This window comes from Temnothorax curvispinosus, unplaced genomic scaffold, assembly GCF_003070985.1.
Source record: "Temnothorax curvispinosus isolate PA1 unplaced genomic scaffold, ASM307098v1 QBEX01001883.1, whole genome shotgun sequence".
Classification (NCBI taxonomy): Eukaryota; Metazoa; Arthropoda; class Insecta; order Hymenoptera; family Formicidae; genus Temnothorax; species Temnothorax curvispinosus.
In genome coordinates this window covers 26,158-51,325 of record NW_020211663.1, presented here as the reverse complement: position 1 = coordinate 51,325, position 25,168 = coordinate 26,158, and the positions used below count along the sequence as shown (strand labels likewise).

The 25,168-nt window shown below is 32.9% G+C and overlaps 1 protein-coding gene across 1 annotated transcript in view; it reads right to left on the bottom strand.

The window, feature by feature from the left end:
- Window positions 1-25,168, bottom strand: part of LOC112468692 (alkaline phosphatase-like) — a 173,143-nt gene that overhangs the window by 129,606 nt on the left and 18,369 nt on the right. Inside the window, exon 2 of the mRNA XM_025037975.1 lies at window positions 18,524-18,771. Coding sequence (XP_024893743.1) covers window positions 18,524-18,771 — 248 coding nt within the window. The remainder of the gene's footprint in view (window positions 1-18,523; window positions 18,772-25,168) is intronic.

The window sequence follows — 25,168 nt, the reverse complement described above, 5'->3', positions numbered from 1 at the left end:
AGAGAGAGAGAGAGAGAGAGAGAGAGAGAGTACGAACTATTCTTATTATCTATAGAACTAGATAGATATAATGTTTATTTTCTGTAAAATTATCTCACAAAACTCACGCATTCCGAATGCGATGTAATCTAATATTTGCGTGATAATCTAATATTTTATGTTTTAACGGCAGAAGTTTTCAAGAAATAATCCTATTCTCTCGAGTAAAACCATTGCAACGGTTCCCTAAAACCGTGTGTATGTGTTACGTGATTCGTAAGCATTGGCAGGCTTATCGAAGCTTAACATAACAAATGAAGCTAATTACCATCGTGAACGTTTCATTTAATGAACGCGCATTAGCGTGCGTATTACTGGTGCTGAGCACGCGGAAACCCGCAATAATTTGAAAAGCATTGCAATGAGATGCATTTTTGTATATGCAAATCGAACCCGTTAAACGCAGTTGATATTCAGAAAAATTATAATGTAAATTTAACGGTATCAGTTAACAGTTCTCTGTAATATCTGCAATGATGAAACCACGATCGATTACACTATATGTAAAAGACGATAAAACAAATTTGCTAATCTGTCATTCTCACTAAATGGCCATTTTATATGCCAAAATTATTAATATAAATTTTACGTCAAATCAAGATGTTGTAAATTAAATCAAGATGTCATGGAATCAAGAATCCATAAATCCAAATGCACTGACTGACAATTAGCGCATAATCAATCATTTAATAGCACAAACAGTAACTACATATTAAATATTTCACATGTAAAATCTGAAATCATTTCTGGCACGTTTTCAATAAAATGTAGGGTATAAATTGCGTTTATATTATGTTAAACATATTTATGCAGAATAACTTGCAAAAGAAAGATGATACCGCAAATTCAACATCGTAGAAAAAATATAAAATTATTTTTATTTATTAATCTAAATTTTTTCATAATTTTGCATGCTAACTAGGCGACTTAGCTAGGCATTATGCTTTTTTAAGGAAAAAATATAAAATATAAAAAACAAAACTTACAATCTCTAATTTCCAGCATTTGCGATTAAAGATTTAAAAAATTTTTCATATACAGATTTGAATAAATTGCTTTTGATTTCTACTTTAAAATTTAATTAAAACTGGCTAAATATTTTGCTACATATGTACATTTAACTGAAAATATAGTAAGATTACTGTTATATCAATATCAAAAAAGAAGAAAAGTTTTACTCTTAATTGTTTTACCTTCTTCATCCTTTAAAAGATTTATTATTGCAAACTTGCATGCATAATTATTTCTGCCAAAATTGAATTTTTCTTAGTTTTATTTATAGACTTTTTAGAATAATAAATCTGAAATTTAAAATTTTTTTAGAAATTGATACTTGTATAAAAATTAGTTAAATTAATGATCTAAATAGTAAGCTAAAATAAAATCTAAAAATTTGAGAAATATTGTGTTGATTTTTCGCACACACATATATCTTTTAAAGAAAAAATAGTAAAATGAAGAATATTACGTTTTATCTTGTACTTAAGTGAGGATTAATCGCATAGTATTTCAATATACACATATATACCTATATATATATATATTTTTTTTTTTAATTTGTCATACTTAAGGAAAGTTTATTTTAAATATATATATACATATGTATCGATTTTCAACTCGCGTATATTTCATCATAATGAAAGTCGGCGCGCAGAATTTATGTCGACTATGGCTACTTTAGTAGCCATCGACACTCATAAAATTGAACGTTGTGCATCTGCTTTATATTCATGAATTCGTCACCTGGGCTGATTTCTACCGTCGAAGTTTCTATCGGTCCTCCCGACGGATATTAAAGTGATAACGGTGTGACTAATGCGAGAACACGAAAATTTATGGTTAACCATTCCGTTCGCCGAGTTAACCAGCTTGATTCCGCTAACGAATCCGCGACTCGAAGCGGTCGGCATCGCGTGTCGCTATCGGGGATCCGAAAGCTGATCTATTCCAAAATGTATCGTACTTACAGAAAATTTCTCTAAAAGATACATATGTATGCGAAATATCAATACAATATTCCTCAAATTTTTAAATTTTATTTTAGTTTAATATTTAGATCATTAATTTAACTGATTTTTATATAAGTTCAATTTCTAAAAATATTTTAAATTTTAGATTTGTCACTCTAAAATGTCTATATAGATAAAACTAAGAAAAATCTTTAAGATAATTACCATTTAATAAATGACTAATATAAAAAAATGTATGTATATCAGTAGTGAAAGTTATTTTATGTATATTTTAAATTATGGCGGGATAAAAAAAAACTAAAAATTTCTAAAGTTATTTGTTCATCGACTAAGCAAATAATTCCTCGTTAAGAAAACTATCGTAATTCAATGAAGGAGAGTTATAAAATGTATCAGAAATTTTATAATTAATTCGCATTCTTCGTTACATGAAATATTTCTAAAAAGTGCGATGTATTTTCACAATTTGGCGTTGTTTTGACAGCTATAACTTCGGTGATGAAAGTTTAGTTACTGAGATCGCAGCTTTCCATCTCGTACTTTTCCGAAATAGTTTCTGGCACGTTCTGTAAGTCTGTTACGAACTATGATCTACTTTTATTGACGGAAAGTCATCAGTTCGAATGTAAGTTTCAAGAAACTTTCCCACTTACTTCGCCGTCGGTTGACGCCGTAATTCAAAATGACCGACACATGTTCCGCGGAATCTTATTATTCGCCGTTATTATTTTTATTTCCTTCGTATCTTGCTATTTCATTTCTACCTCTCATCATCATCAAATTCTCAATCCGAAGATTGGTTGGACGCGTATCTCTATCCTTTCTTGTCCTGCTAACCTACACCTGATGAAATTTCTACCTCTATTCCTATATTATCCTATCCTCTGTAGTAATATCTCTCGCGCGAAATTTCCAATCTATTTAACTCGCTGCATAATTTCGACAATAAAAGAGCTGCAAATTTTGCGGTATTACGATATCCGCAGATCCGCGTGCAGCAATAGATTGATCCCTCGGGAATCGACCGTATTAGGAAATAGCTTACTGATGCGAAACTTTTGTCACTGGAAACACGGAACGCTCGACAGTCTGTCGAAGTTTACAACCACTAACGTTACGATAACACGTGCGTATGCAAATCGCTTTCGGTGCTTTAATTGACAGCAACGCAAAGTCGCTAGCGAGCATTACCTTACGGTTCATAGGATAGGATTCAAAATAATTGCGGTCCGAACAAAGCTTTGTCCTGTTAAACGAAGATATCACTTTACACTGTAAAAAATTTAATGTCCCAGAAAGTCCACTCTAAATTTTGTGTTAACATAACTCATGCATTGTGTTATTTTTTACATTTAGGAATGTTATATCGACTAAAATAACATTTCTATAAATGTAAAAAATACATGACATTAAATTTTTTACTGTGTATGATACGTATTCGATGACAAACAAATTGCATTATATTTTCTAGATTTCAAAAATTTGTTATTGTTAGCCGAAATCATATACACGTAAATGGAAATTTCGGAAATATAAATTGAGCATTTCACCAGACTGGAAGTAGATGACAGTATAACACAGCGTATCGATTAACAAGCAACAGAAGAGATCCGAGTATCGTTCCCTCGCACAATAACGTCTCTCTTAATAATGCTGATATACTTGTGCGATATTGCCGTCTGATAAAAATGGCACTTCCACCACTAGTCCGCCGTCTGATAAAAGTGTACTCACTCCACTTCAGCTGCTTACTAAGCGAACTATATTCAGATACCAAGCTCATACTATTAGCAACAAATTGCTTTATAAATTTGTCCTTTCATGGTATTGTTAAAGACTTTAATTTCATTAATTTTTTTCAATTTCTATTTTAGCTTTCACTCATTTATGATAATAAGATATATTCTTAACTTCAGATTGCTAATTCATTTATTATCTCCATCCTATCATCGTTTTATATATATATGTATATACGTTTTAAACTACAACAGTATAATGGCTACGTTTACACCCAGCGACCTGATCGCGGCCTGATCTATATTGTGACCCGAAATAGGTCTAGTCATCATTCGTTTACACCGAAAGAAACCTAAAAATTGACGGGATCGTATTTGGGATCGCCCTGAATTGCAGCGAATCCGAACAAGCAAATAAAGCTTTTAGGACGCGTCGCGCTTGATCGCGCGTTTACATCGCAAATGATAACGGCCTATTTCAGGTCGGGTCACTAAAATACGCGGCCTGACCTGAAGCCAGGTCCGGTCGCCTATCAACTGTTTACAGCAGGCGGGCTAAATAATTTAGGTCGAATTTGAGGTACAGGCCGCGGCCTAATTTCAGGGTGTAAACGTAGCCAATATTCGTGTTATCTCTCTATTTGCATTATGACTGCTATATTTGAAAGTAGTCGATCTTAATTATAATCATGTGCTGATATAATACATCATTGGTGTAGAATGTCTCGTTAACGTCACGTTGGAGAATTGCAGCAAGACAATGAACTTGTGCATAAATTCGGAAAGGATGAGATTCCGCAATTTCATCTATAATGCAGCGGCTTTGGAGTGTTGAATGAATGCTTTAGAATGTCGACAGTAAATACCGTAAAATGATGCTAATGCATTTCAATTACTTCTATTATTTTGTACCAATGCAAAACGACACAAAGTGATTGCAATAAAGATCACATAAATAATTACACAATAATTTAAAGAAACAATATATATATAATTAAAATAGGTTAATCATACATATGGAAATGCAATGCACTTAATTATTATTAATCAGATATAATTTCGTTTGTTTTATGTAATGTAATATTGCAATCTGATTTATGATTGTAAAAGTCATTCTATTAATGAAAGAGAAATTAATTAGTCATATAGATATTGTAAAATTCCCTACCAAGATTATGCAAGAATTTTAAAACTCCAACATGCCCAAGACAATTTTAATCCTCAAATTAAATTTTCCTTTTTTTTTAGCAATCTAAATTTGCCCAAAGAGTAATATTTTAAAATAGAATAATATTATAGAATAATAGAATATTAATTTTTTATGATAATATTTTTAAATTTTCTGTTTCCCAACTATCTGTCCCAATTATCACGCATACATGTATTTCGGGGAAAAAAAAAAGAAAATTAAAAATTACAACTAATTATAAGTAATAAGAATTTCTTCCTACCATACTTTGAAGATAAATTTATTTTTATTTCATATATTATATATCATATTTCATATATCTTGTTCCAATCTGTTGTTCCAAGATTGGAAACACCATGAGGAAACTAAATAAAAATTTTATGTTCTAATAATATTAGTATTTTACTTGTTATAGTTTCATTTTACTTTCATTTCTTTTTTGTTATTTTTCTCTGTTTATCTGAGTAATAAACTGAAAAATTGTATGACTTTTCCAAATAAGTTCCGTAAGAATCTTATTCTATGAAACGCTTGGCAAAAAGATGCAAGAGATAACATCTTTATCAGATTTTTCTTTCATAAAAACATTTTATTATTTTATGCTGAAATATTTCTTCAATTCATTTTTGCCAGTTCGTTCTTTTGATTTCAGAGAACTAATACAACTTGTAATTAGTATTCTGTTGTATAATGACTATAATGAGGCATCGAGATAAATGATGTGATAAGCTTTATTTTATCAATTTTATGCGCGCGCATGTGTGTATTCATGGTTATGTGCATCTTCGTATGTTACAAAAAGTAAATCATTTCTAGAATTAAATATTAACACTAATCTCTATTCGCCCATTTATTTTAAGATAATCAATTATCAATAATTAATTCTATAAAATATCAAAATATAACTAATTAATCACTTCATGTTGCTCTGCCATCATCCGATGCTTCCCATTGGCCTCCTCCGCCTCTCAGGTTCCATCGTAACTCTCGCAAAACACAACACTCGCGAAAACACGATTAATTAAATCACGAACTAATTATCAGATTAGAACGATTACATGGCACTTTACATGTCGTTCTCGAAGTTAATCACACGCGACGTATAGTTTATCATACGATGATACAGAGTAACGCGAAAAAAATACAAATACAAAATTATTATCTTTGCCCGCCACACCAAATAATCGTCTTAAATATTACGATAAAACAATAATTTATTATCCCCTATATATTTTCTAATTGCTCCGATTCCTATTTCTACTAAATACATCGCGCGAATAACTACTCCAATAAATAACCGTTAACTCGACATGCTTACGAAGTAATTAATTACGAAAATTGATTGAACGCATCTGCTTATAATCATTTTAGGCATTCTTAAAGAAAATTCACGTTTCAAGGATTGAAAACGTATATAGCAACATGGATATACGGAGCGACTCGAGTCGCTCCGACTCGTTCGAGAGTCGGCGTACGAGTGAAAGCGCGGCGACCTTTCGTTAACACTAAGCGCTTGTTTTTGTTCGCGCCGCGATATAATTGCCAAGGCCGCGCGCCAACCGTCATTTTCACGAAATATTTTTCGCCTTGATAATTGTTATTGCGGCGCGCACGAAAGATCGCCCGCACTCTTATTTGTACGCCGATATCGTCTCGAACAGACAGATAGCAACGCGAATCGCTTCCATCACTGTATCTGTGCTGCTACGTTATCAACCCTTGAAATATGATCATTCTTTACGATCCCCTAAATTATGAACAGACACGTTCAGTCATGATGAATAACTTCGTAAACATTTAACATAGTAAACTCACGCCCAATATTTTATCGTGTAACTTTGTAAGCAGATTCGTAAGCATGTCGAGATCATGATCGTTTATCGGAATATTTCACGATTTATTTGTCTCAAGTCGGAAGCGATAAGAGACAGGAATTTTATATGATCGTTTAGTGATTCTTACGGGCGATAATCATTCTTTTACCCATAATTGAATTCACATATATATGTCTATTTTATGTCGCGCTTTGCCGCTTTAAATTTTTAAACAGAGTTACTGTAATTTGCCTATTGTTCTCAGATTGAAAGCGCGGAGTGTTACGTAAACTGTCGTATCGTATAATTTGTAAACTGAGAGAAAACTCGTATAACGTAATATATATCGATAAAATATTTGGTGTGCGGTTACGTGACACGTTAAATGTTTTGTAGAAATTAGTCGGTTGGCACGTTATCTTGGTAATTGTTATGCAGTATACGATGCACTGTGCTTACACAAGATCGCCGCGCTATTATTCGTACGCCAACCCTTGAACAGACAGGTAGCAGCGCAAATTGCTCTGTGTACTATCACGTTATTAACCAATAAAATGTCAGTCTTTACGATTATTCGATCGTTCGAGCAACTACTGCGAATAATATAACTTCGTAAGAGAGTCGACAACTATTTATCGAGGTAGATATTTTCGCACACAATTTATTTAATTGAGAAATCGAAGCGATTAGAAAACAGAAATGATCGTCGTTTTATCACAATATTTAGATATTTAGATTTAGAATAAGCTATTTCTATGTCGGGAAAAAATAGCAGTTTCACGCTTGTACTCTTTTCGCATTATTCTTTCATCGCATAATAAAGCGCGCATCGCATATTATTAACTTCGAAAATGACGTGTAAAGAGTGCCGTGTAACCGTCATATTTTAGTAATTGGTGCGTACACGATAATAATTAACTGTATTTTCGCGAATGAGCAGTGTTATGCAATATGGAAACTTAAAAGAAGAAGGAAAAGATCTGAAAACAGCGATGGGGCAGAGCAATCATGGAGAATGAGTAAGTTATTATTTGTATCTTATTTGATACTTGCAAAATTAATTACCTGCAGTACTTATTCCGTTAGTAATTATTATATGCGTGTAACGATTATTAATTATTTTGATTATTATGATTATTATAATTTGAATATGTCTATATTTACTAGTTCAACGTTTTTGCACTTCTACTATGCTGTTACGCGTTATATTGTTGAATGACAAATCATCTTTTATCAGAAATTTTTAATTAAAATAATGTTGTGTAAAAACTGTAACAGATTTTTTTACGTATATATAAATATACGTATCAAGAGTTAAAAGTATGAAAACTTTAAATTGTATAATAAATATTTCATAAATTTATTGCTTTAAAATAGAATGGTAATAAAATTTGATACTCTCTAAATCTGAATCAGTGAATAGTACTGCTGAATCAGTAACTATTTACTGATTCAGATTTAGAGAGTATATAATATCCATAACATTCGATTTTAAAATGTAAAATTATTAGAAGATTGTGCAATTGTGCATATAAAAATGGATTCAGGCGTACATAAAGCTTATGAAATGGTTCGTTATATTATTATTTTATTAGCACAATTTTTTTAAGTTTTATTATGTCAAGAGAAAAGAAATAAAAGGATAGTTTTTAGAATATTTTATAAATTTGTTAAAGAGATCTGAAGTGTTTTTTCATCCAAATATCTTTTTATTTAAAAATGGCACGCAAGAATTTTCAGCGTGACATTTCTCGCCTTATGTCACGATCTTTATATAACCGCGACAAGATCCCAGGAGCCTTAAGAAATTGATCGGTCTGGCCATTAATGTCGAGATCCGATAATCGTGCATCCACTCAAATAGGCTACTCGCGTAAAGATACACGATCCAGTAAAAGTAACAGTTTTCGAGTTTCATTTTTACCTTATAATATAAAGAATACGAAAACTAACAAATATATTCATCGAGTCTCAAATGATTCAACCATCGCCAACCAAAATACGTAGTTGTGGTACATCGCGTACATAATTGTGCCATTTTAACATGATTTACGGAATTTAGCGGAAAGTTTACAATTTCTGTTATCTGGGTTTACGCTTATTCTAAAATCGCTCGTGCAAAAACATGAAATGCTTAGCAGAGGCACTGCTAAAATCTTCAGAAGTATGCAAATAGAAAGCAAATCCGTGAAAGTAGCGAAGATCAAATACGAAAATACAAACAGGAGAACTTCAATAAAGGGCACTTTCAAGCAACTTCTCGGAAATACGATTTTCTGAGCATAGCCGAGCGCAGCTAGAAAGAGATTATGAAGTGCGTGCCTCTTAAATCCAATTTCTTCGTAAATAGAGGTCCTCTGTACACATGCAAAGGAACAAGCCCCAGTATAATAAAGAAATGCAATATTAATTTAAAATGTCTTGTCCTCGGGAAAAATTAAATGCAGCTACTGCTTGAGCTACTGCTTTTAGAAAATTATATTTCTGTCACAATATTATGGCAGCCGGTGTTATATGTATATATACAAATTTAAAAGAATAGAATTAATATTTATTCAATTGCTCTCACTAACGTCGTTTGTTTCTATGTGAATATCGCTGATAAATATATTCGATAAATTCTGGAATATTTCAATAGCGTATTATGGAAATTAAATGTAGTCGAAAATTTTCTCACAAAAAATCGAGGGCATAATAAATTTTTAATTTTTCTGCACCCTGTGCACAATTTTTTGCGCATAAAATTTTTTTATCATGTACACGGTTTCTACGCATAAAATTTTTTTATCGTGTATCAGTTTAGTTTCTATGCATAAAATTTTTCTATCACGTATGTACACAATTTCTGCGCATAAAATACAAAAAGGCAAAATTACAAAAATCAGTAACAGATGATAAATCGATACGAATATATGCATGTATATCAGGAGTGTGGACGTGCGAACTTTACGCTACATTGTTAGCTAATCACTTAATTGGAAACTATTGCAATCTCGGCGTTACCGTACGAGAGTTTTCGGTTTCATTAATCTTTAGAATATGCTGCTAAAATATTGCATGATAGTTACGGGATACGTATAAATCTATCTTAAGCATTACGGGACAGCTAGGAATATGCGCGAAACATTTCAGTATGATTCATGAGAGTGATATTGCAACGTTACAGCTATCTGTTATTCTATCTGTTTCAATAGACGTATACTATGCTTGATGTAACGTTCAACTGACACCGACACGGAAATAATAGACAGTTTAAACAATTGTAAAATTAAGTGAGCGTTAGTGATGTACATTTTCGCAAGACATAATTTGACCGTAAAACGACGAAAAACGATACACTTTAATTATTAAAAATCTGCTAAAAAAATAAGCATATAAATTAGATGTGACGTAGTCGAAAAAATATTAAAGATATATCTGTCTTGATATGTTTGTATAATTCAGTCAAACTTTTGACTTCAACTTCATTTTTGCTTCGTTCAATTTTAACTTTAATTTACGGGTATATAAACCAAAAAATATATAAATTTCGGAGATCGGGTAATAAATATATATTGTTAAGCTTAAATAATAAAAAGTTACACACATATTGTGTTACTTGTCAAAAAAATATGATACTATGACACAAGATTTTATTTATTCAATATATAGCTATACGCAAATAAATATTCATTGAAGCAAATAATAAAAATTTTGCCTTCACATCCAGAGAAAAAATTTCCATAATAATTCATTTTGTATGAAATACATTCTTTATATATTTTACGAGTTATATTTAAAATGTGATTTAACATTGCATAAAAATACCGTTAACTAGAAGATTTGCATATCTATTAAAAAGAATTGTATCCAGTTCTTCAGAACAACAAAAATAAAGAATAAAAATGTTGCGCGAATAACGAATATGTTGCGCGTATAACGAATATGTAACCAGAAATTTACGATTACAAGTTATAAACTACCTACTTTATAAAAATTTTTTGAAATAATACAAGCTGTAAAATCATTTTCAACAATAATTTTTCTTTACTTTTCTAACATAGCGATAAAATGCAGCATGTCACTGAATTCTTTATTATTATCATCGGAATTATATGTCAATATAATGTTGTTCGAATATTTGAGCATTCAATGAACAGATATTCTCGCTGTCAGTGAATTGTTGCAAGCGCAAGTTTACATTAGACATCTGTAAATTGCGTTCTACCACAATTTGATTACACATCGCGTTAAAATATGATATTGTCGATACGGGCGTAATACACGTCGATGCATTTCATCTGTTTGAGACGTAAATTCAGAGTTGCCGCATTTAATCGTATTTTCTTCGCGTGAAATATTACAACTAATTTGTTTCGACGAATCGACGGTGGATTATTATTTCATAACGTGCATTGTACGCGCGCCGTGACGCCATCAAACTGCGAATTTCTCGTTGGTTCTTGCTACGTGATCGATTTGCAAGTTTCATTAGTTTGCCCCCGGTCCTTCATTTGTTTACGATACGTGCCCGCCTCGGTCGCCGGAAACGAGTCGTTTGTTATAATGTATTTTCGCTTTTCGGCCGTCCGGGGAGATCGCGACCGTTGGATGGAACATCTCGCGGAATCGCAATATGCACGGAACGTGTTATGCATACACGCAGACACAGGAAGAGAAAATCGCGGCGGTACGCTCCATCGCGTTGGAAGCGTCAACTCGCCGGATTTATCGTGTTTCTGCTTATACCGAGATTAACCCCGCATGAATAATATCCCAAAATAGAGACGTATAAATCGAAAAAAGGCGTGTGCATCGTCAATTTTTAAGTTATCAATTATTCGAGTTAAGAGAATCATGAGTTAAGAGAACTCGTACGTTATGCCCTACATTATAAATGAAAATTTTCATGTCAATAAAATATGAAAAAACCCTAACGCTAATTGTAAGTAGAGAAAAAGATCTTAGAGTTCTTAGAGCGTTTAATAAGTCGCTTTTTGCAGCTTTCTCAGTTTTTTTTTTTTTTTAATTGAGAAATTTATTATTAAATTCTTCTTTAGCTTAGATACTTAATTTCAGCAAATTTTATCTTTGATATCACGCAAGATATACATACAGAATTGAAAATGTTTTTATTATATTTTTTATATCAAATTAGAGACATTGTTGCCAAATAAATAAATTAGATCAGATTCCATTATAAAGAAAATGGTTGGAATCTCTCCAATGGTAATAAAATTTAGTATTTCTTTCCCAGACACGTGTATATTCTCTTTGTATTTCGATATCACAAAATCAAGTTTAATAGGTTTCCCATTGTTTTAAATAAATTATCTGTACTTCGAAATATACCTCTGCATTAAACGTTTGAAAGAGCTCTCTCCAAAATGTGTTATTCGGAAATGTGTCAGGGGAAAATTTTATGGTAGTGCAAAGTAATGCAAAATGAAAGGCGCAATTGTAAATTTCACGCAATTTGTCCGATATTTAGCGAACCGTGCCTCGATTAAATTGACGCAATTTACGATGAAAAACGTGTCAGTAGGCAGGCGTTTCAAGTGCGGAATTATTTTTATGTTTGCAGACCGGGGGGAAGAAGAGAACAGGAGCTCGCTATTCCGGCTTCCGCTTTGACTCAGCGCCCGACTCTTTGTGTCTCTTTCTCGCGGTCACTCTCGGTGTTGAAAAAAGTGGATTCAAAAATTTAACGGTGCGAAACATATTCAAAGCACGAGGAAAGGATTTAATCAGCGTGTGTGTGCGCGAAAATCTGTACATACATGTATACTTTTAAAGCCGCGGTGATTTAAGTAATTTACTTGTCTTTATTAATGTTACTTTACTAATATCTCTCGTTCCGTGAAGAAGCATCACTGCTAATGTAACCCAGTTACATTACAGTCGTCACCCAGTGTCACACTTTCTATGTTCATTAGCCATAGAGGCACGTATGCGCATGTACGGCATAAGAAGGATTTATTGTTAGAACGCATAATTATTCACTAGTCATTCGACGTAGTAACTGGTTCTATATTCACATAGTTTGCTCACACACTCGCTTATTATACAAAACATTACTCTACAACAGCCTATATAATGCTACCTTAAAAATTTAATTTACTATACGTTTATAAAGATACTATTAATTACAAAGATCTAGTAAAAGATTATATTTAAACTTAATTCTCTCTCGCTCTGATCATACTAACAAGAAACGCGATAGCGTCTCGCGCCAAGTATGCTTTTTAATTATTCTAAATTAATTAATTATTTAATTATCTTTATTAAACTTAGTAATGAATTTATTTATTTTTCTCATTAGTGAGTTTTTGTACAAATGTTGAGAAAAAGATAATAAATTTGATAATTTGTAAATGGCATCATATTGAATAAACACTATAAAACTATTTTAAAATATTAATAAAATTTACAAGTATGCGTATTTCAAAATTATTAATTAACAAGTTTTAAAAAAATAAGAAAGATCCAAATTTCTCATTTACAAGATTGAAAAAATTGATAAAAAGAATCATAGAGGATTAATTTTACTCAATTTATTCCACAAAAGGTTCTAAAGTGAATTATCGTGGAGTTCGCGATCTTGCATGTATTTAACACGCGGTGCGATGTGCGATTGAGAAAAATCTTAATTTCGAACATATAGTGTAGCTATCCTATTCAGGGCAAACTAGCTCCAAATATACTTTGAAAACAGCAAAATCACGATTTATATTTTGCAAGGGTTTCAAAGATAGCAAATACGCGAGTGATCGATGTCGGTTCAATGTGCCTGGGTGGTTTAGCCATTAGTCATCCGCGCCCCCCTTGCGCAACCCACAATTAATTATTATCCTGATAAATGTCACACACTACGTGTTTCGACGATAAATCGTTAGACCGGTGACGCGCGGCTACCGCCGAAGTGTATACCCAATCGTGCAGGTGTCATGTAATTTGATGATCGGTTAATGCTTAAGGTTAACAGTCGATTGCGTCGGGCAATCACATGCGTTAGACATTCAAAAATCAAACGCTAATTTCACAAATGATATAATATATTTTATTATCCATTACGCTTGCGTTTTGCATTTAACGTAGATATCCAAAATATGAACAATCTCAAACGTCAAGAACAATATTTCAGAAAAGTTCTCTGCGAGAAAGATAATAAAGTTAGACTTTTATACCACTAGTATAAAAGACAGAAATAAAAATATTTTATAAGTTTGACGTTATTACATCTTGGCCATATAAATGTCTATCTTCGATAACATTGAAAAATCTAACAAAATGGAATATAAATTCCTTTCTGAGATTATAAATTGAAATTATGTTTATCAAAATATATGGAAGACACATTAACTTTTCCGATAATTGATTTCTCAGTTCATTCTTTAAGAAAATTATTATTAATGAAACCAATGTTGTATCTCGTAACTCTAGAGTAGGTTTTTTAATGGCCAAACTACGTTAGTTTGTTCTATGTGTAAAATTAAGAAAAAAATTTTTAAACATAGATCCATAGAAATTTTATTAAAAAGTTACAATAAAAAAATATATAAAACTCTAGTAATGTGAGATCTGGTGATCTTGGAGATTGGAGAAATTACGCTGGCCAACCATATTGTTTTGGCATGTTTATAAAGAAAATTAACAATATTTGCTCTGTAAATGTCGCCTCATCAATTCATCGAATTTGTAATTAAAACCTAAAGATCCTATATAACGCTATACAAATTCAGGCATAGCGGTTGATCGCTTACTACCTCAACTACCTAAATATGGCCCAACTAACTATACGTATGCAACTTGTACTTTGTTTTCGTTCACTGTTATAAACGCTATCCGGCTTACATCTGCACGAAAATAAACAAGTCCCCTATCAACACCAGTCTAGTCCTTCAAGGAAGTTCCCAGGGGACTATTCGAGAAACTTTGTTCCCGACCAACAACGTTTCCCAGGTGCGTCACCAAGGAACAAGAGTGCTAGAGACGACAAGAGAGAGGAACGAGAAACAATAATATTACTTGACAAAGAACAAGAAAAATTACGAGGTAAAGAAAAGGTTGTGCACGTCGTGGGACCGCGAACGCGCTTCAATTCGCAGAGATAATATTTACTCCTCACGATCGACAGAGAATGCAACGGCAAAATCGATGTTTGTACAAATTAGCTTATATTGTTAAATCGACATAAATTTTAAGAGGCGCACGAAAGTTAAAAGTTTATATAACGTCTCGCGGCACTTTTCGCCGTAAGGAAGTGGAGAGATGACCCAGTTAAATTATAAAAGAAATTTTTCAGTAAAGTTTGAACGTCATGTGTGCGCATCTTACAGTCTCCGAAAGTCGTATAAATTCAAAAGCTTTACTTCGACTTCAAAAACTCGTTCGCTTTCAACTTCGGTTTAAGAAAACAGAAGGCGAGATTATATCAACCCGGGTAATAAGTAAACCCGCAATCAATACGGAGTTGGAGTGTTAAAATCCTCCGGGACTTCACTGGAGAAGTTTCATGTTCCATGGCTTCTCGATGGCTTCGGAATGCGCCACTTTCGGAGTGAAAAGTACGAAAGAATTCGATATGGGAAACAGAACGATACACGACGAACACGTGAAGGGATAATACATATATACGATCTTACATTTGTGCGCAAACACTGATATCATTCGTGATGGATGTTTGAATCCCCTTACGGAAAACAAATTCCGACAACGAATCGCTTGTAGCACGTCATGTATAATTTCGAGTTTAGAAAGTGTACCTTGATCTTGGGCATGCATTTTTGCGAAACTGCGCCATGTACATCGTACGATATTTAACAAGAAAACTCTTATTAATATAATAACGTGTTAGAATAGTTATCATACATATTATTATTATACGTATGATTATTTTTTTCTTAAGACAATTTTAAAACTTTAGATTTTCTCTAAAATAAGAAAAAAATAGTTGACTAAAAGTCATGAAAGTTTTTTAACGATAATGCCAAAAAATACGCGTTTATAAGTTTGATAATTGTAATTAATAATGATAAAAGAAAAAACCTTAAACGGGCAATAAGAGCACAAGCGTGACGTAAAATCGCTAAACTTTATTCTCACAAGTCAAAATTAACGTCTTATTGCCCGTTTAAGGTTTTTTCTTTTACATTACAGAGCCTTACTTAGTTATTTAATAATGATAATTCTCAAACACATACATTATTTTTAAAATATTCTATGTACTTAATCTCTTCCGTTTCGAAAAATTTCGTTTTTTATAACACATATAATCCATATTTATATTATAATAATACGTGTTTATTTATACAGCCGTATTAACATTACTTTTTTAGCCGAATAATCTGTAGATGCTACGAGATTTAAAGTTGATCTCTTTTAATAAAAACTTCTTAGGGAATGCATTTAATCTTTAAAGCAGAGCATCTTAATGAATAAATCCTGAATTAAATTCTTGAAAAATTTAGTTCAGATTAGATTATAATAAAAAAAGTTTTTATCTTATCTTATAATAAAATTTCATTACTTATTTAAATTCTTGAGATTGAATTAGCTTGAATAACATTCTACTTTATTATTAAAAATGCTAAATAAATCGTAAGCGTAAGATAAATCGGCTTATTTAATTTACATTTAGATATGGTAAATTTAAAAAAATATATTTTTGAAATCTCGAAAAAGATTATATATCCATTTGTGTATTTTCCTACAGATTTTCCTAAATGGAAATAACACAGTAAAATAATAGCGAGATAGCATATTACATTTCTGTTTGCATAAATATCTAAAAAATAAACAGTTTTTTTTCATATTCTAATTACGGTTTCTGAGTATCATAAATATATCTAGAATAATAAATACGTTTAACAAATTCGATACGCGACAATATTTCTTCTTTATTTTTTTTTATTCTTTAGTGGCGAGAGCAAAGGAAGTGCCGGAGATTAAAAAGAATATTTATTCTCAAGCTTTATGGAGCTAATAAATTAATATTATGAAAAATGACAGATGGAAAAGCTGTTATAAATCTTCAGTTCTGTTATAATGACAAAGGAGAGTGCCAGTTGATAAATAAATCTTCAAGCAGTACCGAGTAGTTTTCTCAATCCCGAAGGGTCTTCGGCAAAAATTTTTTTTTAATCCGTGCCTTTGCTCACCGAGGAAAATCAAGGAAAAATCGAAAGAGAGCACTGAAAAAAGGTTTTAGTTATAATAACCAAGGCTGGGTGAAATAATAGTTTCAACTAAAGGGTTTAGTGATTATGACGAAATAATTTGGTTAATATTAACAAATTTGGTTAATGTTAACAAATTTGGTTAACATTAACCAAATATTTTGTCATAATCACTAAACCCTTTAGTTGAAACTATTTCACCAAGCCTCGGTTATTATAACCAAAACCTTCTTTCAGTTAACGAATAAATCTTGACACATGTCAAGAGATGGGAAAATAAAGCGAAGAGATACGAGTTTTAACAAACTTGTTTGGCAAAACAAGACCAACAGATTTTACAAAAATTACAAATTACAAAAATTAAATACGACGCGGATATTAATATACGCGAATACTTTTGTTTGCAGTGCAAAAGATGTCCGCGATAATAAACAAAAAAAAAGCAGACACGAGCGTTTAACCATTAGCTTAATTAAAATACGAATAAGCGATCTGTGATCCATGCGCAAGTGTGTGTACACACGTTTCGATTAAATTTCCATGCAAATATCTCGCTGCCTTAACGAAGTGAATTCAGCACATTAAATTTTTTTCTTCGCGCATATTAAACGGCCATCAGCAAATTCTCCAGGTTATCCGCGTTATGATCGGAAGAAAAACACGTATGCGCGATGGTTCTCACAGTATAAGTCGTAGGTGTTGTAGGCATTATGTGTGTCGTAATCATTTTCGATCATAAAAATCACCTAATTAAGAAAAATGTCGAGACAGCAGCAGCAGTAGCAGCATTTTAATTAAAAATCATTGGAATTCTAAGTTTGATCCATGTGATGCGGATAAATAACAATATTTTATTTTTTATTTTATTTTCCGTGTATTTTATCTCAATAGCAATTTTCATTTCATGCATAGTTATCGAACTATTTCATGCGAAAAATTGAATTCTGCGAATAATATTCGATCCTATTTTTACCGAAAAAAAATTTAACTCTACCAAGGAATTCGCTAAGTTAACAGGAGGGGTTATACAATAAGACGCCAAATATCCGGACGGGTTGAAGTAATATACGTGCTATCGATTATTTACATACATTCTCAAAAAAAAGGAAAACAAGCGCGAAATATTAAGAGAGAATATAACAGGAGAATATATATAAAATAAATATAATCAAAATATGCAGCTTTGATGTAAATTAAGATTTCTGTTCATATATATACATGTTCGACCATCGCGATCAAAGATAATCGACGTTTAAATAACCAGTGTCCGAGATAATCGGAGTATTTTATTATATTTACTAAAATAGAATTTGCCCTGAGAGCAAAACTTTAGGCTGCTGCGCATACCGGAAATTTATGTTTTAAGAAGTATAACACTCGTGTTATACAAAACGCTGTTTTCGTTTGTTCGAAGACATTTTTCAATTTCCAATTTACAGCAAACTCGGCGCAACACGTAAATCGTCGGTCTTACGTGCGCCAATTTAACGATTTGCGTGCTTCGACCACGGACAGTTTACCGCAACAAATTTGATGCACGTAAAGCAACGGTTTTACGTGGCGCGTTTCCGAGAAAAGAAAAAAGACGAAAAAACAATCTGCGCTTTCTCGTACTCACCCGCGCCAACGCCACCGCCGGGAAGCTCTCCCACGCGAGCTGCGTCTCCTCACCCGGATTCCCGTGCCGCTGACCCGCGAGGATCCGCGCCGCCGTGAGGGTGCTCATCCCCATGCCGTCGCCGACGAAGAGGACGACGCCGCGCGCCACCCCGGCCGGCGGCGTCGTGCCGCTGACGCTGCTGCTCGCTGCCTCCCTGATCCGCGTCTCGATCGCCCGCGTCGCCGCTTCATACCAGACTTCCCTTTCTGCGAACAAACAGGCCCGATATATATATATCACGCACGAGCGATGTAATCGGATCGGCGACATCGTCACAATTGCGAAATGAAACATCGCCGTGGGTCGTACGTAACAGGATTCGAGTCTCAGAAAAGGCAGGTCAACATTGCAGTTTGTATTTACGCAGAGTCGTTCTGCGTTCCCCCTAGCTCCCCCCTCCCCCCGATACGTAAACTGAAATTATATTCGGGATGATGCCGTCTGGTTTCTCTTTTTTTCTCTCTTCCTCGTTCTCTCTTTCTCTTTTTCTCCCCTTCCTATTATGCCATTTATCTCTTTAATCCTCTAGCACAATAGTTTTTACCGCGCAAAAGCCTGATAAAGTTACCATTGTTGATTTTTCATCTAAGAAATATTTGGCGTCGCGAAATGGCCGACATATTACAATTGTTTATTAAAAATATAAAATTATTTAAAACTGTATTAAAATCATGCAATATATACGGTCTAATTAAAAATTAATACATTTTGTTGTTATTTATTAGATATCTATTATAAAATTAATTGATTTAATTTTATAATTATTAATGTATTTTTTGATTGTCTTTTAGTGCAAAAGAAATCATTCGTAGAACTTTAAAAATACCAAATAAAAAATACGACATAACTAATATATCCATTTAAGAATACATCCGTTTAATATGCCAATTTGATGCGTATTCAGTTAAGAGTATCCTAATCATTAAAAGTACAAACATTATAAGAGAAAACAATTATAGGCACTTCTCTTCAACTATCTTCACTTATCTAAACGAACAATAAGACAAAGAATGTATAATAGCATAGAAAGCTTATGTCTCCTTCAAATACACTTCTTTTCTTATCATTTTTTTTTTCCAATCAGTAAAAGCGAGCAGGAACCGCGAGCAAACCCTCGATCTTAATATCAGTCAAATGATCGTAATTGTTCATTTCTCGTTGGAGAAAGAACTCTACGAAAGAAACGAATAACATATTTTTCATTTGCTAATTATGTATATATCTTACAAGAAGAAAAAAAATGGTAGGTACAATAGGAATTAATCTTAAAATAGCGAAAGCAATAATAAAGAAATAATTATGTTTCCTAGATCACTTGACATTAAGCATTTCATAATAATTTCAAGTCTTTAGCATCTTTCACAAATACTAACATAAGTATATTTCATATAAGTAAAGTAAATATAACTATATTTAATATAGAAAAGATTGTGGCAGAGACTTGAAGCAATCAAGAAATTCTGAAGAAATCTTGCAAAGTTTATATTTATTTTATATCGCGCAAATGTGCAGCGCAATATGTGCAGCGTCTTAAGTAGAGTCGCGTGTCAAGCAAGTTTTAAGGTTTTAAGGTTAAACGATTTCGTTTAAAGCTCGACAACGATATTGCCGGAAGCAATAGGTTTACCGAAAATGGAGGTTTCTCCGAACTGCGGCAAACGAAACCCTCCGTGCGGTTGCGGTTTCTCCGATTCCCATATAGCTATTCTCGGTTAATGGACTCGATAATGGATAAGTTGAATCGTTTCAACATGATCCATAAAATGTCACAAGCCAACGCGATAACAAATTTTCGAAAAAACAATTGATCGGATCGAAATAGGATATGATCGGAGTCACTGAACCCACTGATAAAACTCTCTTTCCTCCTGTGATTCATGCAAATAACACACAATGAGTCATACGAGTAAAGTAATCTTCAAGAATATTTTATAGTTTCGCGCGAGCGGTTACAGAGTTTATCCGTACTTTTTCCCCGACTCTTCGTGTAATCCTGAAAACGCTCGAAGATTCTGAATAAAACTCCTATCTATCTACCCGTTTATCCAGCACCCTTACCAAAGACGTTTCGCGTTGAACTAACCCATCCGGAACTTAAACCGGTACACGAAGAAGCAGAAATTCTCCTGCAGCTACACTATTCCAGCTAATTCATGGAAAATTCAGACCCTGCTACGACGGCGACGCCGACAGCCCGCAGCGCGAAAATACGCGGGGCGCACTATTCGCGAATGTTTTATCTGTCGACTCGCACTTCCGCTGATTCTTGCCGCATGTCGTTAATCCGGGCATCGTGAAAGTCTGATGGGTTTTTCGTGAGAAATGGTCTCGAAACTCGTGTCGAACGAGACGAGAATATAGTTGAAATATATTCGACGAAATAGGAATTGCGCGGCATGATCACAATATTTCTATGCATTTTTGGACGTGACGAGCTCGCGTTTGCATATCTCAGCTGAACGGCATAAAAGTAATTTTTACATTTTTAACTCTATCACAAAGTTTGATTAATAATACTTCATGCGACACAAACGTCATTCTAATGGCGATTGTTGACGTTGACCGCGACTGGATCAATTCGAAAACAATTTACAATCAACGCAAAATAAAAGAATACTCAATTCCCCAAGCTAATAAAATCATTTTATAAATTTCGCAATTTATTAAATGGAGTTCATTAATTTCATCGCATCAACCGCAATCATTGAACATTCCTATGCAATTAATAACTCGCGATTATATTTTGCAAGCGAATCAAAATATGTAGAAATATATTTTTAATTAATAAACGCAACAATTGGCAAATATTATTTAATAACGATATCGAATTTTAAATAACCAAATTAATACAAAAAGAAATGCACTTATATATATAATCGAAACAGATTATAAGTAGTATGAATAGTATGGTCAGTCTTCAAAGGTTTCTTTTATATTTCATTATACTATAGACTTCTTTTATTTCGATATTAATTAGAAGATAAATCCTGTTATGCAAGCAATTTCAAAGTAACTAAAACATTTAGAGATTTAAATGTTTTATCGGTTAAGCCGACGATTACGTAAAACGCAATGCTCGTACACAGTCATATTAACAATCGCATAATCCCTCGATGCGTAAATGTATTTCCTCGACATCCAGATATCTACACAATGACGATATATAAAATTCTATTTAAATAGCTTTATCGAGGCTCGGGAGTATTACGAATGCAGCGAACCAGATTACAGCTATAATAGCGGTAACCCAATTATCAATATTACCGCGCACGCCGGAGACTGACAAAGTCCTAGCGACATTCAAATTTTATATCTCACGGTGGAATCCTTGCTATAAGATGATGTTAAATGGCAACGACCCTTTGCGACCACAAAAACGCTGCAGTAAAATTTTCAGCTTAAAAATTCACAGCACACAAATGGATTACACCAGTACGCTTATGCGAAATACGATTGTTAAGTGCGTGAGTATAATAGCAGAGACATTAGCAAAGCGGGGTAACATTAAAAAGAATTGTTAAAAAGTGAAAAGGAGAGGCGAGAAAATGAAAGGAAGAAAATCGTCAAAAGATTCTGCTGCTTATCTTCTTATACAAATTAGATAAAACACTTTAATAATAATTTCGATAATCACACTATACTGATTCTTTGAAATAAAGATTTTAAATATGACAAAGATACTGAAAGACGTACATATGTACAATAAAAATAAATCTTTTTTTTTTCACATTTTCTGACTACAACATTGCGATAAAAAAACAATTTTTTTAATCCATAAAAACTTCTTTGTAATACTTTTCGATAATGTAAGAATCTATTTTTTATTTTAATCAAGGACAACTTTTCATAACATATTCCAGAAAAAAATTCAAGAAACCCACGTTCTTGCGACCATCCTTAATGCATAATCAATTTTACGAAGAATGATTTTTCCCTTGTTCTGCAACCAACTTAAGAAAACATAAAGTAGAACGTTCCTTTTAAAGGGCAAACTTCGCTAGATACTCTTAAAAGCGTCCTTTTTCCGGATCCTCCGTATAGTCTAAATTTTTGTCGTCAAGAAAAATGGAAGGCAACTACGATAAGAATTACGAAAACTTCGACGCAGAATAAAGATTAGGTCGCGCAAAGAAGGCTGCAGGGCGGATTTCATTGACAGTCACAACGCAGGCTCTATGATCAAACGAAAGCTGTTATAAGAGTGTATAACGCCTGCTGCTTGCTGCTGCCTCGAACACCTTTGAAGATTCTGCAAAGAACCTAATAATTTACACACGGCTAATTTTAATTGCATCGACATTCAAGATTAAAGTCTTTTCTATTTTCTTAAAACACGTTCCCTTAAACACTTCGCAAAATTTCACGACAAAAAGTCGTTTGATACCAACACGGAATATGCAGTAATATTAACCATAAAAAGGCTGAATCATAATTAATGTCGCGCAGACACGTTTTTAAAAAAAAAATTATTAATATGGAAAAGCTTTGAACTTTCTGCCGCAATCTGTCGCAGAAATTGCCGAATGTAAATCGTATTATAGTTTCACACACGAAATTTCACATCCCCAAATTTTGTATGTAAATTTCGTTAATTCTACAAATTACGTTACGATAATTTCTGATGTCTGCACTTAAAATGTGTGAGAAAATTATCTATACAGAAACAAAAATTATAAAATTTTTTGCAGCAAATAAAATTCAAGTTTATATGTATATTTCTCAGAATTGTATTAAAAGAGATAATTTTATTTTACACACTATAAAACAAGTCGGAGAAAAATGCCATAGTCAAGATATATTATAGAAATATGAGCAAACGAATAATGACAACGCTTCGAAATTTTTGCAATATGATATTTAAGCGTTTACATATAACACTGCTGAAAATAATCGTCCTAAGTTACCGTAAAATGTTGTAGTTTTATATAATTATATGTTTACCTGTGCAAAACTGGCATCTCGCACCCATACTTAATAAAAATTTTAACAAACAAGAGTACAATATTATAAGAGCCCTACTCATCACTTCGTTTAAATAAATCTTCGCAGATTTTTCGAATTTAACACGATAAAACTGAAAAATTGCATACATCGCTCATTGTGTAAACAATTTCACGTTAACAAGTATTACTATACCTTTCGGATAATGAACGATACATTAATAAAATTGCATCTTCAACGTGCTGACATCTCTTCCCCTAACTTACCTTATGTAAAATAAAATTAAGAATAACAGCAGAAATTAAGAAGCATCAGAAATATTTACAATTGCCTTCATATCAATAAATCACAATAAAAAAAATATTCTATTTTATTTGGAGAAAAACGATATTACATTTATATCATATATTCAGTATTCGATAAATATGTAAAATCCAATTAGTTCTGTGATTTATAATATCATTTCGGATATTGTTTCTAAAATGCATACTTGGTAACAAAAGATTTTTGTTACCAAGTTTCTAAAATGCATACTTGGTAACAAAAATCTTTTGTTACCAAGTATGCGCTATGTACAATCTTTAAACTCATAATTGATTCGTTCCTGACCTTAAGGCATATATAAATAAATTAAGTGTGTATATATGTATAGCTTGATTGGTCTCGTAATTAATATAAGCCGAGATCTGAAATTCTCAAGAGACTTCAAGTTCCGTAAGTTTCATTTCAAATAGCTTCTAGCATCCTATTCGTCCTGTTGGGAACAATTTACATATTACACACGAAAATAGCATATTGTACAAACATAGTTTTCTTCAACAATTAATTGTGAGCCCAACCGTAAAACGTACAAAGATTTTAATATTCAAAAAGCAAAACCAGAGAGAAATATTTTTTTCAATGTACTGTAAATAAATTTTGAAGTGATTGGTTATATTTTTCTAGTTGTTTCGAATGTATCCGGAATCAAGGGGCTTAAATAAACTTGACGTATCTTTCCTGACTCTACAAATAGTTACAGAAAACAAAAACATCTATCTCTTGTTCGGAACGATGTACTCGTCAAAATTGGCGAAGCGTATATACCGAACGATTTTTCTTTTTTGTTTTTTCATTTTGTTAGACAACTGAAAAATGGAATTGACCGTACGCGATCGTTAAATGGCCGTGCAACAGTTCGCGATATTTTCGTAGATGCAGTCGTGAAATCGTAAACGATGATGTCGAAAATGCGGCTTGCACTGAGTTTTTTTTTCACCGACGAGAAACGGATTCTGCGAATCGGTTGCAATCGCGAATTGCAACTTTAATTTTCCATCGTTACTGCGCATGTCGCCCGAAACTACAGTTCAACTTAACCGAAACAACATTATCGTTACCTCAGGTTTATACCCAACGCACTCAACATCGTTTTATTTATGTAGTCGAGAAATCACGGGAATCACATTACGCGCGCGCGCGGAGATAACGCGAGAGAGATCGTGTACGTGTAAGAAAACAATTCTAGCAGGAGTTTACGCGACAGCGTTAAAGAACCGTGCGTTTCAATCTCGCTAAATTCGTAATTAAGGCGAAAACTATCGCGGAAGAATTACCGCGATAATAGAGGGTTTTCGTACAATATATATATATATATATATATATATATATATATATATATAT